The sequence below is a fragment of the Lampris incognitus genome, chromosome 6 (assembly GCF_029633865.1).
Source record: "Lampris incognitus isolate fLamInc1 chromosome 6, fLamInc1.hap2, whole genome shotgun sequence".
NCBI lineage: Eukaryota > Metazoa > Chordata > Actinopteri > Lampriformes > Lampridae > Lampris > Lampris incognitus.
Genome location: NC_079216.1, coordinates 10664501 through 10681263, shown reverse-complemented (window position 1 = coordinate 10681263; position 16763 = coordinate 10664501). Strand labels below are relative to the sequence as shown.

Here is a 16763-nt window from a genome sequence, read left to right as displayed (position 1 = left end):
CATATTTGACTTTAAATGACACTTATGGTTGTTGTGAAGAATCCGTTCAGTACGTGAAAGCCTGTCTGCCGCAGTCTAGGGTCCTCACAACGCCAGGGGAACTGTTCTGAACCTACTAGCAAACTTTCCGAACGACTCAGTTCTCTTTCAGTGAGCTCGTTCGGGATAAATGGGGGTACGCCTGACACGGTAATGTGTGTCGGTGGCCCAAACAATGGCGAGACGGCTACACCCAGATCGTCCGGCACCAGGCCTCCGTCGGCCAACAGGTGGACCGAACGCTCCTCTTGGAGAAAAGCCACCACGGCTTTATTCACCCGAGAGCCGTATGTGATATTCTCACAACCATCCTGTTCGACAGTGTACCGCGAGTCAACCAAGACTCTAACCCCGTGTCTGATAAGACAGGGGAGGCGAGCCCTCACCAGGGAGGGACCCCATACTGCACACCCCCAAACTCAGACCAGCTGATCCAGTCACTTTCCAGCAACCAAGTAAAAGTAAACTCCTCTTACCTTACCATGTAGAAAGAAAAGTGAAAGCAGGAGAAAAAGAGTGAATTATGCCGAAAAACACACTCGAGCTTGTTCAACACCCTCGCTCACGCCGACACACCCAACCTCGCAGCATGCAGTCCAGACAGAGAGAGAGCGCCCTCTTTCTGACCTTTAACCGAGTCTTTAATTGGTCCAATAACAATCTCCATACACAGTAAAAACAAAGATATAGACCTTCCCTTTGTCAGAAATTAAGAAGTAATTGGTTTCCTACAGTGCACAGAACATCTCCGCGTCCCCAAACAGAAACACATTCTTCCAAGTTTGAAATCCTTTTGAAAAACGTGAACTCCATTTTCAGCCAAGCAGCCACTAGACTAGACCCCTGAACACGAGTGCAGCATCTGTGGACCCCGTGCCTTTCATTTTGCTTCTTCTGCTAAGCCAAATGCTCATTTTCGCCTGACCTCTCAGAAAATTAACCAAGGTGACACGTCTGCACCGTGCCGCCGTGTACCTCGGACCAAAGACAAACAAGCTGTCTTCGAGAACCTCTCCTAAACCCCTGAGCCGCTGCTGCAGCACAGAGAAAAGAGGACTCAACCTGGGACATCTGAGCCACAAGTGCTGCAGAGTTTCCTCATCGTTACAGAAAGAGCAGTGGCTCCCTGCTCTAGGATCTGTATGTGCCACATGTCTGTTCGTAACCACAGTCCCATGTGCCACCCCCCCCCCCACTGTAGATCCGCAGTGTGTTTATGGGGGGGGGGGTTTGTACGGGGACCTCCAGCTGCCTCTGGGAGATGATCCTGGTGTTAACATACTCAACCACCTCGACTCCTGTACACTGGCTAGTGATGTGCTGTTGAGAGCCTTCGCAGTGTCTGCATACAAGGCCTTCTTTGGTGTACTTGAGGAGTCCTGTATAGTTCTGGGGTTTTGAAAGACAGAGTTGCCCCCTTCACTTCGTCCTGCTCCTCCACTGCTGCACGGATGGACAAAGATGGAAAAACAGGCCGCATAGCTGGCTGATCCTCTCCACGAGAGAGAGAGAGAGAGAGAGAGAGAGAGAGAGAGAGAGAGAGAGAGAGAGAGAGAGAGAGAGAGAGAGAGAGAGAGAGAGAGAGAAGGTGGACTAGTAATGCATGGTCTAACCTATTGCACGCACTGCTTCTGTAAGTTATTCATAACTTACTCATTGGTTACATTACTTATTGTTAACATTATTGTTGACATTACTTATTGTTAACATTATTGTTAACATTAACATTACTCATTGGTTGTTTACCCTTGGTTGTTGTTTGGTTGTGTCTGCATGGGTTTCCTCCGGGGCCTCCGGTTTCCTTCCACAGTCCAAAGATAGGTCAGGTGAATCAGCTGTACTAAATTGTTTGTAGGTGTGAATTTGTGTGAATGTGTGTGTGTGTGTGTGTGTGTGTGTCGGCCCTGTGATAGACCGGCGGCCTCCAGGGTGTTCCCCCGCCTGCCGCCCAATGGCTGCTGGGATAGGCTCCAACTTCCCACGACCCTAAGAGCAGGATAAGCGGTTCGGATGATGATGGATGGGCGGATTTATAACTTACTCGGAGCGCTGCGGCTTCTTGACCCGCCCGCCCGAACCCGTGACATTTTCCTAGTTAGCTTACCCGAACCCGCCCGACCTGCAGGTTGTGGGTCGACCCGTGCATCACTACAAGGCAGAGGACAGGGTTTTTTTAACCCCGGCACATCTCATCCTCGGTGTAAAATGACATGCTCATGCACTCAGCCAGTGTTGATGGAGAGGCTTGCCGAGGTGGGCCGAAGTCAAGCAGTGCTGTCGTTCAAAAGCGATTGTAACCGTTTCGCACAGCGGCCAGGCTGAATCTGGATCTGCTGTCACCTATCACAGTGCCGGTCAGACTAGCTTGGGTCTGGTCAGAAAGGCACGAACTGAGGAAGCCTCTTGGGTGAGAGGCGAAACGTCTTCCCGGTCCGGTTGCACTTGATTCGGCTCCTTTGGATAGCCATGACCTGGATGAATGAGAACATTCACAGGCATGACTTAACAAAAGTTGCCCACATTCGAGGCGGAAGAAATGTGAGGCGCAGATGACGTTTCATATGGGGTCTTGTAGGATTAAAAAGTATAAAACGAGGTCAGACTGCGTGCCCACAGCCAAGAGAGGATGACAGTGTCCCGTCTGTCCTCCTCTCTCCTACTTCTCCTCTCTGTTTTCACAGGATTAAAGACAGAGCTCTGTCTTGCTCGCTCTCTCCGTCTCTCTGTCTCTCTGTTCGCCATCCAAGAGAGGCTCGTATGTAAAATAAAATAAGGAGGGACGGCAGATAGACTCAGCCCTGTCATAAAACGTGGATTACTGTGATTGCCTCGCTCTGTCATAACAGAATAATACACTGGTGACGGCAGCACTCGGATGACCCCACCTAAACAAATACAGAGCTGCCGTGCTGGCACTCCGTGACCTCGGAGTCACTTTTTAAGGAGGGACAGATCACACACCCGAAAGGGCAAATCACTGCGAAGAAATCAGCAGCGAGGGCAACATTTGCATTGAGTTCATAAAAAAAAGGACACTTCTCATAGCGCGGTCGGTGTGTCCATCCGTGTGTGACTACCTAGCCATGTCTGAAGACAACATGCTGTGTTAGGTTGCCATCTAGTGGGTCACGGAAGACACTTGGTGACATAATAAGGCTGGCGATGGTGCTTCCGTGATGGTGTTGTTTCAAGGACCCCTAGACAGGCCCTGTTTGGGTTTGTTTTTGTTTTTTTTGTTACAAATGGTTTTGCTGAAAACTTTCAACTCCCTTTCTGTTCAGGACCCATTGGAGCATACCCAAAGACCCCTCGAGGTCCCTGGGCCCCAGTTTAAAAACCACTAGTTAAACCAGGGGGAATCACAGGGTTTGAAAATGGCATATTTTGAGCTCATGGTTGGAAACCATAAGCAGGTGGTAGTTTAAAGCCACCAAGGTTACAAGGTTTAGGATTATTTAGAGAAGGTACTGTTGGTAGTATGGTAAACTGGTAGCTTATTTATCTACAGTGAGGCCATAAGCAACTGAGTGTTTTTACTGTACATGAACATGCTGTGGACGTTACAAACCCCCCCCCCCTTTCAAAGTCCAGCTCAGTGAGATTTCCTTTACAGAGCAACGCCAAAATTGGTTACAAATAATCAAGTTTGGATTCAGTTGCGCTAGTGTTGCTATTATTGTGTCCATTTCCAGATGTCGTGTGTCGAACTTCCTGTTGCTTTTAATTTGCGGCATCTAATTATGCCCTGGCGATTCCGCTTATGTCATGGCTGGTATCCCGGACCAAGCCCCGTGAAGGACACAGGGGGCTGTCTATGACGTCGGGGGGCCCCTTCGAAAGATACCTGAAGGTTTCCCAGGGGTCCCCCAGGGGTCCCCCAGAAAACAGGAATATTTCATTTTTACCGACTTACCACGTCAAACGTTAATACCAGACACGTGCGCAAGAATGACTGGTCTGATCAGCTTTTATCCCCCCCCCTAAAAAAGTGTCCCTCATACAGTATAGACAGACAAAACAACATGTTCAAGGTGGGGGTCCTGGGGGGGAGAGGAGGGGGGGTGGTCAATCTGACGGAGACACGGTCAGAATGAGGAGAAGTACCAGCTGCAAAAGAAACATAGGTTAGACGCATGCGCAACGGCGCGCGTGGTTTTTTTTGGGGGCGAGGGGGGGGGGGGGAGTCGGACGTCTCCGACGCGGGGCGGACGAATGACGGCACCTCGCGGCGACACTGAGCGCGGGCCAAGCGGAAGAGCCCACCCCGAGTCGGGAATCCACCCATGCGATGACGTCACGCTCGGCTTTGACAAGCTGGTGGTGCCGGAAGAAAAGATGGCGGATCATGAGGAGCAGCTATCCGACGACGAGAAGGTAAGACGCCGGGTTTTTTAATCTTCCGCTGAACTGGTTTCGATACGCCAGGGTGTAAGATTTAGGCCGCTTGTGACCGCCCCCCCCGCCGCCGCCGCGCCCCCCCCCCGGCTCCCCGGGTGCGCGTCGGCGTCTAGCCGCGGCTAGCGTGCCCGTAAAGTAAATAACGATTTAAACAAACAAAAAACAGGCCGCCGCCGCCGCGCCATTATTTTTAGCTCAACTTCCGCTCGTTTGCGAATCTCGGAACGGGGGGCAGGGGGGGGGGGCTCCTTGTGGGGTCCTAACTCCGAAATAGGAACACGGTAGATATTATAAATTAGCCATTGCTTAACCTTGCCGCCCCGCTCCACCTTGGCCGGGGAGGGGGGGACTTGTCGGTTCTCTCCGCCCCCCCTCCCGGCCGTCAAGTTCCCCCTCGGAGAGGCGCCCGGTTGTTAGCTTAGCCTGCTACCCCGTAGCTTCCTCGTTATAGCGCGCCCTCCCCGGGGCTCGGAAAGCCGTTTGCGAGCTCGGCGCGGAAGTGTGTCGAACCGACGCACGTACGTATCGAAACAAAAATGACCCGTACGCCCGTTGTGTGCGGACTTGAGAAAACACGCCATAAGCGGGCTAACTCAACGGCGCCACGGTCAGGGGGGGGTGTGGCTAGCGACGGTTAGCCGGCATATTTCGTTTCCTTAAAAGGAATGGTTTTGACCCCCCCCCCCCAAAACCACCCGATTTACTAATCGCGCGTTAAAGGGCCCCCCCCCATACGTCCGCTTGGTTAGGCTTCCGGATCGGCCTGACGTCACAAGTCTCTCGGGATTTGGGAGACTCGGTGGCCAATGGGTGTGGTTCCGTCGTCTCACCGTCACCCGCACATTAGCTCACCTCGTCATTAACACGGGCCCGGTGTGAAGGAGACCTCAGATGCTGGTCGGCTACTTCACTTTTTCTTTCCTTTTTATGTCTCATTATTTTAAAACATACAGTGTCCTGTGATCTCCAAAGGGTTCGCTCGCCAGTTGCGCCGTTGAAACCGTCCGCTGGCTCTTTGGGGGGCATTGCAAAGGACGTCCAGCTGACAGCCGGATACCTGCCGTAGGGTAGACGAACTTGGTGTAACCGGTTATTTTCTTGCCCGGTGCGGGATTCGATACGGGATGTACTGCACCACAAGGCGACGTCGCTAACCGCTCGGCTAAAGGGTCAGACCCGTTAGCTAGGGGCTAACGCGTCTTATTAGTAGTTTACAGTCGCCACCCTCTCCCAGAAGCGCGCCCTCCCGCTTACTCGGTAGAAGATACCGAGGCAAGAAACAAGTGTAAACTACTAATAAGACACGTTAGCCCCTAGCTAACGGGTCTGACCCTTTAGCCGAGCGGTTAGTGATGTTGCCTTGTGGTGCAGTACACCCCGTATCGAATCCCGCACCGAGCAAAAAAATAACCGGTTATTCAAGTATTTCGTAATGTCTACCTCACACAGTGGCTTTTATTTATTCATTTATGTGAAGTTAACCAGTCACGCTGACTCTTTCACCTGCCAAATGTGCGAGAATCAACAAATGGCAAAGACATTGTCGGGTACATGTCTAATTGGCAGGTAGAGCGGACTAATCTAGCAGCCACAGCCAGAAGTAAGCTGGATTTGTCTGATAGTAATTACATGCTCAAAGAACACATCTCTGACATTGTTGTTATGTTAGTTAGAATCTATTCTTATATTTTATTAAAGCTTGCTTTCAACATGCTTGTTCATATTTGGGTAGGGTGCCTTTTCAGAGTTGTTTGCATTTGTGCCCGTTGGCTAGCCTCGTAACTTTATGAGATGGGCGCAAACTATATCCCAGGGGAATGACTAGTTTCAGTCTGTTTTACTTCTGTGAGAATCTGTCATTCTTGAAATCTCCAAAAAGCTCTGAGGACTTTCTGGCCTGGTATGGAACTGATAAACAAACACGCTCTGTTTCATGTTTAAATAATTCAAGGGCAGAAGTCTCCTCTCTTCCAGAGATTGTCAGCTTTCTTTTCGCCTGTGCTTTCGGATATAAAAACCTACCAACATTCTGGTTATGGCAAAGAAGAGCACACACGCTTATCCCAGGAGACTCTCGTCACCCAGTTGTTTGCTGTTGTCATGTGAAAGATTTTTAAACTAGGTCCACATCTATGGCTTAGCACCCATCAGGAAACAAACTAGGGTTTTTTTTCCACCCGTGGAAACTCAAGGTTCACCAACCATCTTCACTTTAACCAATCAGTGAGACTGTGTTAAGTAAAACAGGACTTGATTGAAAAAGTGAACTTGGTAAGCACAGCGTACATTTACCAAAATTTAGATGGAGATTGACAATTTTTGTTGACTATGTTTAACACCACTACGCACTTTTCTAGCTAGCAGGCAACATTTTGCCTTTGAAATAGACTTAGCTCTGCTGGTGTATGTGTGGAGTAATGCCCAAACCTCGCATCCGTAGAGCAGACTTAGCCTATTCTCCAAGCTATGATTCCTCTTTTAAACGGGACAGACCTTTATCCCAGTCTGTGAGTAACATGGGGATTAGTTTAGTTAGAAGACATAAATTGGACTAGAAACCCTATATATTTCTCTCACAAAATCACAAGGATGATTAGGCATGCTCTGGATTTGCCAATGTGGTGATGGATTCTCCAGCCAAACTGCTTTGTTGGTGAGCTAATCAGTGTTAGTATCATGATTAGTGAGCTTGCACTTGATCATGAGCCATTTAACTGACCTAAGTTAGTCCATTTTGTCACATTTTTGTAATTCACCGAGTCATTTCAAATGTTCATTTAGCAATGAGTTCCTGTTTCCTCACTTTATGGTTTTTGTATGAAATACGAGGTACGGGACATGTCGGGTAATCGTCTGTGTGGGAATGCTTAAGCATAGTTTGCTGTCGTGAATTGCTAGCCAGTATTGTGTCCTAGCTTCACCCATGGTCTGAACCCGCTCTGGTGTAAACCAGCCTCACACACTTGACTGTCATAAAATTTGAGTGGCTGTTCATGCCTGGGTGATCACAACAGTGGTTTTGATCAGCCGTATTGAAAATCCAGGTGCTGCTGGGATTGGCACTTAAATTTGATGAATGTTTCTTCCCATTTAGTCAACTGTCCATAGTATATCAGTCCCTTTATACTACCCATGGTTATGTTGTCCATTCACTACGTCTGCCAATAAGTACGTTTGAGATTTGTGAGTAGCCGATATGGTTTTGCACTAATATCACTAAGACCAAGTCCATAACATTACTGAAATTGAAAGTTAATCTTATGACAAGAGATTTAAGTAATACTACCAGTGCCGCTATCGTATTTATTTTGATAGGCACTTTCATGATTAGTCTATATTCTCCTGCAAAGAACCCCTCACTGATGGAGGTATGTGCAGAGTCAGCCATTATGATGGTTCTTCTGATTTGTTTAATGTATTCAGTGTGTGGTTACATGTAAGGCTTTGATAAATGTCTCCACTTAAACAGTGTGTTCATAAGACACACTTGCCTCAGAAAAAGTGTGACAGAACTAGATCAAACAAAATGAAAATACAGCAACGGCATACCCTTGAGTTGATTTTGTTAATAACGGTAAAGAATAATAGTAAGCTGATTAAAATGCACAGCTTTGTTGCTTAATGTGTATGGTATGGCACTAACACCGGAGGGGTTAGGTGTTCAGCCCTCACTGGAAGCATCCACATTACAAATGTATTTACTCATGGCAGTGTTGCTAAAAGCATCCACTAAAGAGCCTTTTTAGATAGAGCCAATATAGACTCAATACAGACACATTTTCACACCGTATGAAATTGACTTTTTTCCAAGTTTTAACCTAACCCGGTTTGATTTCACACAGTTAAAATTTAGCAAACCATAATATGTACACATGCGTTCGCTTTGTTTATTGATTATGCATTTAGTGGGAAAACGATGGTATAACGAAAGGAAAGAAAAGATTGTGTAATAGGAGTACAATTATAACAGTAATCATGGGTCTCACCTATGCATTTAAGGCAGTTATCTTCCTTTGATGTGCTTTGTTAAAGAAGTATTTATGGGGATGATAGCAAAATACAATAAGATCCGCACATAATGGCGCATAGCTACAGTCAATAGGAGCAGGCTGCCATCAGACACCAGTATCAGCACTGAAGGGTGGAAAAGTTATAACGATATAATGACCTCTTTATTGCATTACAAGGACGATAATGCACTCCCCCAGCCTGACAACTGAGCCGTTGAGAATTTTTTGACTCTGTAGGCCAGAGGTCTCAAACTCAAATTACCTGGGAGCCAATTGACAGGTGGTCTTATGGAGGAGGGCCAGTGCAATAGGCATGAAGAAAAAAAATGTTTCAACTATATAACCTTCACATAATTTTTTATTAGTATTTCACATTTTTCAGAGTTTTCACATGACTAGGTAACTATCTACATAGTGTAGCCTAGTGTAGCAGATAGATATAGTGAGCTGAGCATTGTCATTTGCATCTGTGCATTCATCAAGTGCCAAAGAATAGTGCGTGAAATCGTTTGCTTTAGTTCGCAACTCTCTGTAAATGTCGCCTGACAACTCGCTAATCCGTTCTGCCATTGTGTTTGGGCTGAGACCGACGTTTCTGAATAAAGATGCCTTCTCTGGGCAAACGGTATTCGCTACGTGCAGCATGCAGTCTCTCAGAAGCTGTCCCTCCATAAATGGCTTGCCAGCCTTCGCTATTGCCTCGCTTACCACATAGCTAGCTTCGACAGCTGCATCACAGTCTTGTTTGGCTTTGTGAAAAAAGCTCTGCTGACAGGACGTACTTTTTTGAAAGTGTGCTGCCTTTCTCGCTCTCTCCTCACCTTCGAACCGATCATACTCTTCTGCATGTTTAGTAGTGTAATGTCGCTTCAGATTGAAATCAGGACGGCAACTTTTTCCTTGCAAATTAGACAGATCGCGGATGCATTAACTTCAGTGAAGAAGTAGTCGCATGTCTAATTCTCTTGGAACTGTCGGTGCTCCTGGTCAGCTTTTCTTTTGGCTTTTGAAAGTGACATTTTTACAAAACATCTGCCAGCAGTGACAACAGTTTACATTAGCAAACTCACATGAGATATTTTGCAGTGGGCTAGCCCAGTGGTTTTCAAAGTGGGGGCCGTGGCCCCGTAGAGGGCCGCCAGGGGACACCAAGGAGGCCTCAGCAAATTGGAGGGAAGATGAGGGAAAATGCTAAAAAAAAAAGTTTGAAAAATACATTGAATTATTATGTATATTACGATCAAATATATTTTACAACAACAAAAAAAGCTCATAATGGAAAACAGAAATATTCAATATAATGGAAGGATTCAAATTTGAAGTATAAATATCATTATTATTGCGTTAACAAAAGTAAGGAAATATATTCAGGAGTTTTTTTTTCTTCTTTTTAACATTTGCCGTAGTATTGTCAATGGGTTTTTAAAGACATTTTGCAAAAAGGGGGGCCCCGGCCAGAAGCTAATGCTATTTGGGGGGGCCTTGGCATGGAAAAGTTTGGGAACCCCTGGGCTAGCCTACTGGGTTTATGTACTCGCGTTGCCTGGCTACAGTGTGTGTGTGAGAGCGCGAGAGTGCTGTAAAACTGACATTAGGCTAAATCATCTGCAACTGGCCTCACAACTAATCTTAACTTAGTACTAGAAACACAGAAACATATAACAAAAAAAATAACAAAAAAAACACTAAAGTAGTATGCAAAATGGATACGTGGTCCGGATCTCTTAATAAATCTAAAACATAGCGTGGGCTGCACAAAACTGCCTCTGACCCGCGGGCTGGTGTAGGCCTTAAGTTGCTGTATTTTTTATCATATGATTTATGTACATCATTTGAAGTTGCTAATAAGTAGAGCTGAAGAGAAATGCCAAAATATTGAAAAGAAAATCATAAATATAGCAGTAATGTTTTTACGCTCGCTTAAGGGAAATTGGTGTTATTTAAGATTATGCTATACAGAGCGATGAGAATAGTTTTATTTTATTTTATTTTTTTAGAATTTACCCAAGGGCAAGTAAGGCTTGCCAGCCCTTCTCCATTTTTCAGCCGATTCACAACTAAGTCTGCCTGTCAATAAAAAGTAGAATATATGCTAATTTATATTAATAGTCATTATCAGCAGAGGTGCACATTAACAACCTATAGGCTAATGCCCAGATTTAGTCTGAAGACATTCAGACTAACATTCATATAAGCAAGATGTTAACCAGTAGGGCAGGGACAATATGCTTATCTCCTGGTTCAATACTGTCACGATACTTGGGGGCTCAATATGTATTGTGATTCTTAAGTATTACAATACTACAAGTGTTGCAATTAGATATTACGATTTATTGTGATTTTTGCTGGCTTTGACACTAGACCATGGGGGAAAAGTTGACTCATACACTTCTAGAGACTGTTTATCATGAGTCATATTTCCAAAAACAATGCACATCACTCAATCAGTCAGTCTTTCTCAGTTTTATTTCAGCAGCATCATTGCTACTGCACACAGCACAAATGTGAGCCTTTGATTCAACATCATTCACATATGAAATTGAACTTGAAAACTGCCCTTTCCCAATTCCTGATTCAGGAATATAAAAAAAAATTGTAAAAGAAAAGAATCCCAATACTTAAGTGAATTGATCCCCACCCCACCCAATTAACCAGTACAGATGAAACTGTCTGCGACCACTGGTTTCCAAGCTTTTCATGTCAGGGTCCGCCAAAAGTGTTTCTCTACATCTATATCTATCAACATCTGGTCAAGGTTTTGTCCAGGTTACCCCAGTCTGAAGATTTCCCTCTGGCAGATAGTTAATGGCAGCATGGAGAGTGAAACTCCCAATCAACATTGTCCTTCCTATGCATGCTGTTCTTGTGTTATACATGTTGGTATGGGCCTAGGCTGGTAGAACTGATTGCCCTCATGATAAATTCAACAAAAAATGGAGATGCATCGCACAGCCACTTCGAGGGAGAAAATCTATGCTTTTTCTTTCTTCAGGGATTAACACACATTAAGATCAGTGCCCTCCGAATTGCCCACTTCGTACTTATATGGGGGTATCAAAGACACTGAGATCAATGTGATGTAGGTGACACATGAGTGGTCCAAGTGTGTAAGACCAGTACAATATGAGGCGAGTTGAAAGGTGTCTCACCAGCATTACCAATTTAACTCTCTGGGTAGACTTGTGAGAAGCTGGTGTGAGGCGTTTTGCTACAACATTGGTGCCTTCAGCCCTCCCACACCATTATCACCATCCTTTACATTTACAATCTTTGCTTTTATCCTTTTTTTTTTTATTCCTAAATGTGAATAGGTCTAGACAGGCTAAAAATTAGTGCTTGCTTATTTAACTCGAATGAAATAGAAGTTAAATAAACTATCCCTTTTTCCTTTGGTCTCACCTGAGAATTCACTCAAAAACAGCCCCTTGCTCACAAATCCACTGTCTCACTGTGTGGCTGACAAGCTCCAGTTGATGAATGCTGACATTCAGTGGCATTCCACCCCTAAGGTGAAAAATGCAGGGCTGGTGGAGCACTGTCTATACCTGCCTGCTGTGATGTTAGAAAGCTTGATGTAAGGGATGAACTCTCCACTGGGACTCATCGGCCTGCCAACAGCTCCAGTCTGAAAACCCAGGCGTTTTTTTACCCAGAGCACCAAAGCTTGTGGGACCCCAAACACTGCCCAGTTTTGATTTGACTTACCACGAGTTAATGCTTTAAGGGTTGATTTTCAGCCACAGTGGCAGGTAAATTTCCCATTTTTTTTATTTTCATTTTTTTGCCTCTGTATTACAAGCTGACCAAAACTGAATAACAATGGAGGTTTCAGGGAAATAGAATAGGATAATTTCCCACCTGAGACAAGCCTGAACCACTCTATAAAGCCTGGTGTTGATTTGAAAAGGCCAGTGGCTTTACACTGCGTTAGAAGTGACTGCATACTAGAAGTGGTAATGCAGGGCAGCAAACATTCCATACATTACACAGTAGGCTACTCAGGGTAAAATGACACTGAACTGAATGAACATGCTGCCGACCGGTTTAAGGTAACAGAAGAGCAAAACTGAGGTGGGTGGAGCTCTTCATTGGCATTCAGTGTCTTAATGCTAGAATGGCTCGGCCAACTGGAGATCACAAGTTTGATTTTTTTTGGGAGGGGGTTGGGGTTAGGGAGTTGTTCCTTATCTGATGTGAGGGTCTAAGGACAGGTTGTTGTGTTGCTGTAAAGCCCCTTGAGGCAAATTTGTAATTTGTGATATTGGGCTATACAAATAAAATCGACTTGACTTGACTTGATTTCAGCAGCAACTACTGTGCCCATCGCTGCACTCACTCCAGGAGCATCGCCGCATACTCTGCACCCTGACCTCTGACTTCCTTATTACATATTACTTCATATTGGAGGATCCTAGCTTAAAGTGCAGAGAACTTTCCATTTCTCCCTCCTCCAACTTTGAGATGCCCCTAAGCAAGGCTTTTAAACTCAACCCCCAAGAGCAGGGCTCTAAATCTTACTCCCATTACCTCAGTGGAACTGCTCATTGGTTAGAAGTTAAAGACTTTTATTGTATTGGGTAGATACCAATGGCCAAGAGGAGCATACCTTGGTTGTATTGGCCGGGGTAGCTTAAAATGTAAAAGTGTGTAGTTGAGTTAATTTCTCTTGGACAAATAAAGCTTTGAAAAATTGTCTTTGATTATCTGATGGTTAGTAGAATTACTAGCCTGTGCTGTTGAAACAATTTTTCTTTAACTAACATTAGGCTGCGGCCCTTTTACTTTAAATAAAATTTGAGCTCGCCCTCAATTATGAATACACGTTGGTTTCCCCAATGTCAGTCCATCCCCATTCTCTGTCTTCACACCTTGGACTTATTATTGTGCAGCTGCATACGTTACATTTTCACCAACTTCAGCTTGATACCGCTTTAACATTTGTCTTTGCTTTTGTGCCAAAAGAAATTTGGGCAACAAAGCCTTTACTCTCTAAATGTTGAAGCCTACAGTGCAGAGACCAGAATATTAACTCTCCATCATCTTTCTTTGTGTTTTTTTATAATAGTAAATAATAATAATAATAACAATAACTTATATAGTTTTTCTAGACATGTATTTATTGAGTTTTAGTTTTAACAATTCATAAAGATACAGTTTAATCAAACATAAAATAGTCACACTGATGTAAAACCACCCTCCCCCTTCCTAAGGAAAAAAGAACAAAAAGCAAAAAAACAAAACAAACAGGGATAAGACATTACATAAAAGAGATATTGTATAGGAACGCATCGTATGGTAGACATATGGGTTACATTGGCATACCCGAGGGATATATCGCCTTCAAGTTTCTAAAGCTTCCCCAAGTTCATAATTCTCGAAGAATGTAAGAAAGGGGCTCCAAACCTCATGCAATTTGGCCGGTTTCTTTTTCATTGTGTGATTTAATTTTTCAAGGATAAGGCATTTAGACAGCTCTTTAAGCCAGCAACCAATGGAAGGGCTTTTTACATCCTTCCAACAAAGAGAGATCAAGCGTCTTTTTGTAATAGACATAAATCAGTAATTTTCTTCCCTTTTCTGTTTAACATACAATCCTCTGGGTACAAATTAAGAGTACAAAGTTTAGGGCAATTTGGGACTGGATTTAAGATAATTTGAGAAATGCATTTTATAACTTCATTCCAGAATTTTCGTATCTTATGACAATTCTATAAACAATGAAATAAGGTGCCCTTTTCTAAATTGCATTTGACACAAATATCTGGGATATTTGAATTAATCTTATTCAGTCTAACTGGAGTAACATAAGTCCTCGTAATCCGATTATATTGAATCAGTTTGAGATGGGTATTTATTGTAAGGAGTTGAGCCCTTGAGCATATCTCACTCCACTCCCCCTCTGAGATATCTTCTTGCAAGTAATTTATCCATTGAGTCCTCTTATTCTCAGTAGTCTTTATGGCTTTTCACCAGTATGTTATAGAGTAAGGATATTTGACCCCTACCAATACAAGTATTCACTGATAGGTTTTCTAATAAGGATAAAGGAGGTTGTATATCAGAGTGTGTCTGTGCATAAATTAAGTTCCTTAACTGTAAATATTTCAAAAAGTGTGTCTGTCCAATGTATGCCATGTTTATTTCTAAGTTCTTCAAATGACAATAGCTTGTTCTCCTTGTATATATAGATAATTTTATAGATAATGTTTGTTGCCCACATTTAAAAACCCTGGTCTTTTTTGCCATGAGAGAAGCTATCGTTCCCCCATATTGGTGAAAAGCATGAAAGTAAAGTAGATTCATCCAGAAATAATTGTTTTTGGTGCCAGACACTAATTGTGTTTCTCACAAAGGGGTTATCAGTGAGCCTTTTTAGTTTTTTTGACAGGTGCAGAGTGTAAATAAGTGTCAAGTTGCAAGCCTTTGATACAGATACTTTTAATTTGTACCCATGGCATGTAAGGCTCGGACTAGAATCAGTACATTGCTGCCCTAAATTGAGCAGCCCCAAAATACCATTGTAAATTGGGTAATTGTAACCCTCCTCTCTCATATGGCAAATAACGAAATGATAATTGCAACATTGACCTTCTGGTATTCCAAATAAACTTTGTAAATAGTCACTTCATTTTTGAAAAGAACTGGTGGGGGTAGAGGGAGAGATTGAAATAGACATAAAAACTTGATTACATTTATATGTCCTATAAGGGAAATTGGCATAGATGACCAGCTATTTATAGATTCAGTTTCTGCAGTCATCATAGGTTCATAGTTACTAGACACCAAGTCTACGATGGCTGGAGTAAGTGATACCATCCATCCAGCCATTATCCAAACCGCTTATCATCAAGATATTTAAATCTGCTCACCGCATTGTCAAAAGGATGGTTTATCATTGGATCATCCCGCTTATTCAAAAACATGATAGAAGATTTTGTTTCATTTAATTTAAAGCCTGAAAACTTTCCAAAATTGTCAATTAAATTGATTAGGTTAAGAATTGAGTTGCTTAGGTCTGTTTAGAAGCAAAAGGGTATCATCAGCATACATTACAATATGAATTTTTAAGTCCAATATTTTGATACCTGAAATTCAGGGACGTGATCGCACTGCTATTGCAAATGGTTCCATGGCTAAAACAAAGCACTGGCGAGACGGGGAACCCCTGATGGGTACCTCTCAAGAGTTTGAAAGGAGGTTATATTGAATAGTTGGTGGAGACTTCTGCCATAAGGTCAGTATAAAGTATCTCAGTCTGTTTTCGGAAGTAGTTACCAAACCCAAAGTGAGATAGCACATCGAATAAATAACTCCACTCTTGTCAAATGCTTTTTCAGCATCTAATGACAGAATGGCAGTGTCAGGGGCCCCTTCACTTGCATGTATTAATTTCAACATCCTTCTGATGTTATGGAAGGCCTGGCAAATTTTCACAAAACCATTCTGATCTGGGTTGATCACAGTCAGAAGCACCAGTTCCAATTGTCTAGCCATGACCTTAGTGATAATCCTAGCATCGGTGCTAAACAGTGAAATAGGTCTCCATGGTGTACATTTGGTGGGAGACTTATTGGGTTTCAAAATAAGTATTATCAGCACACTTCTCAGGGAATCTAGGGGACAACCCCGTTGAAAGGCCTCCTCATACATGGCTAAGAGAGATTAGAGTAGTTTATCTTTTAATATCTTGTAGAGATCAACTAGGAATCCATCAGGACCTGCAGCTTTACTTCCCCTCATATTAATAATGGCACCCGCAATTTCTGCAGATTCTAATTTTCTATCCATACGTGCTTTAGAATCGTCCACTATAGGAGAAATACAAAATCCTTCCAGGAACTCATTGTTTTTCTATGTTTTCTGAGGTTTCGGATGTGTACAGTGTTTTGTAGTAAGATGTAAAGATCTCATAGGGTCCATTGATATTGTGTCACTTTGAGTTTGAATTGCAATAATTGCCCTGTCTGCATCTAATTTCTTAATACACCACGCCAACAATCTCCTTGGTTTTTCACCTTGATCATGGTAACTGTTTGAGCTGGGTTAGACCATTTTCTGTTTTTGATGTGGACAACTCTTGGTATTGTTTTTTTTTTTTTTAGATGCTTTATTGATCCCCATAGGGAAATTGCACTCTGCATTTAACTCCTCCTAGCTGTGTAGCTAGGAGCAGTGGGCAGCCGCCGTGCAGCACCCGGGGACCAACTACAGTTCGACTTGCCATGTCTCAGTCAAGGGCACAGATGTAGTACTAACTACGGAGTACTAACCCTAACATGCATGTCTTTTTTCTTTTCTTTTTTTGTATTGGGCTTT

General features: G+C 43.6%; 1 protein-coding gene across 1 annotated transcript in view; it reads left to right on the top strand.

Moving 5' to 3' along the window:
• The first annotated feature begins 4251 nt into the window (after positions 1 to 4251).
• Positions 4252 to 16763, top strand: part of LOC130113745 (F-actin-capping protein subunit alpha-2) — a 45983-nt gene continuing 33471 nt past the window's right edge. Inside the window, exon 1 of the mRNA XM_056281359.1 lies at positions 4252 to 4413. Coding sequence (XP_056137334.1) covers positions 4252 to 4413 — 162 coding nt within the window. The remainder of the gene's footprint in view (positions 4414 to 16763) is intronic.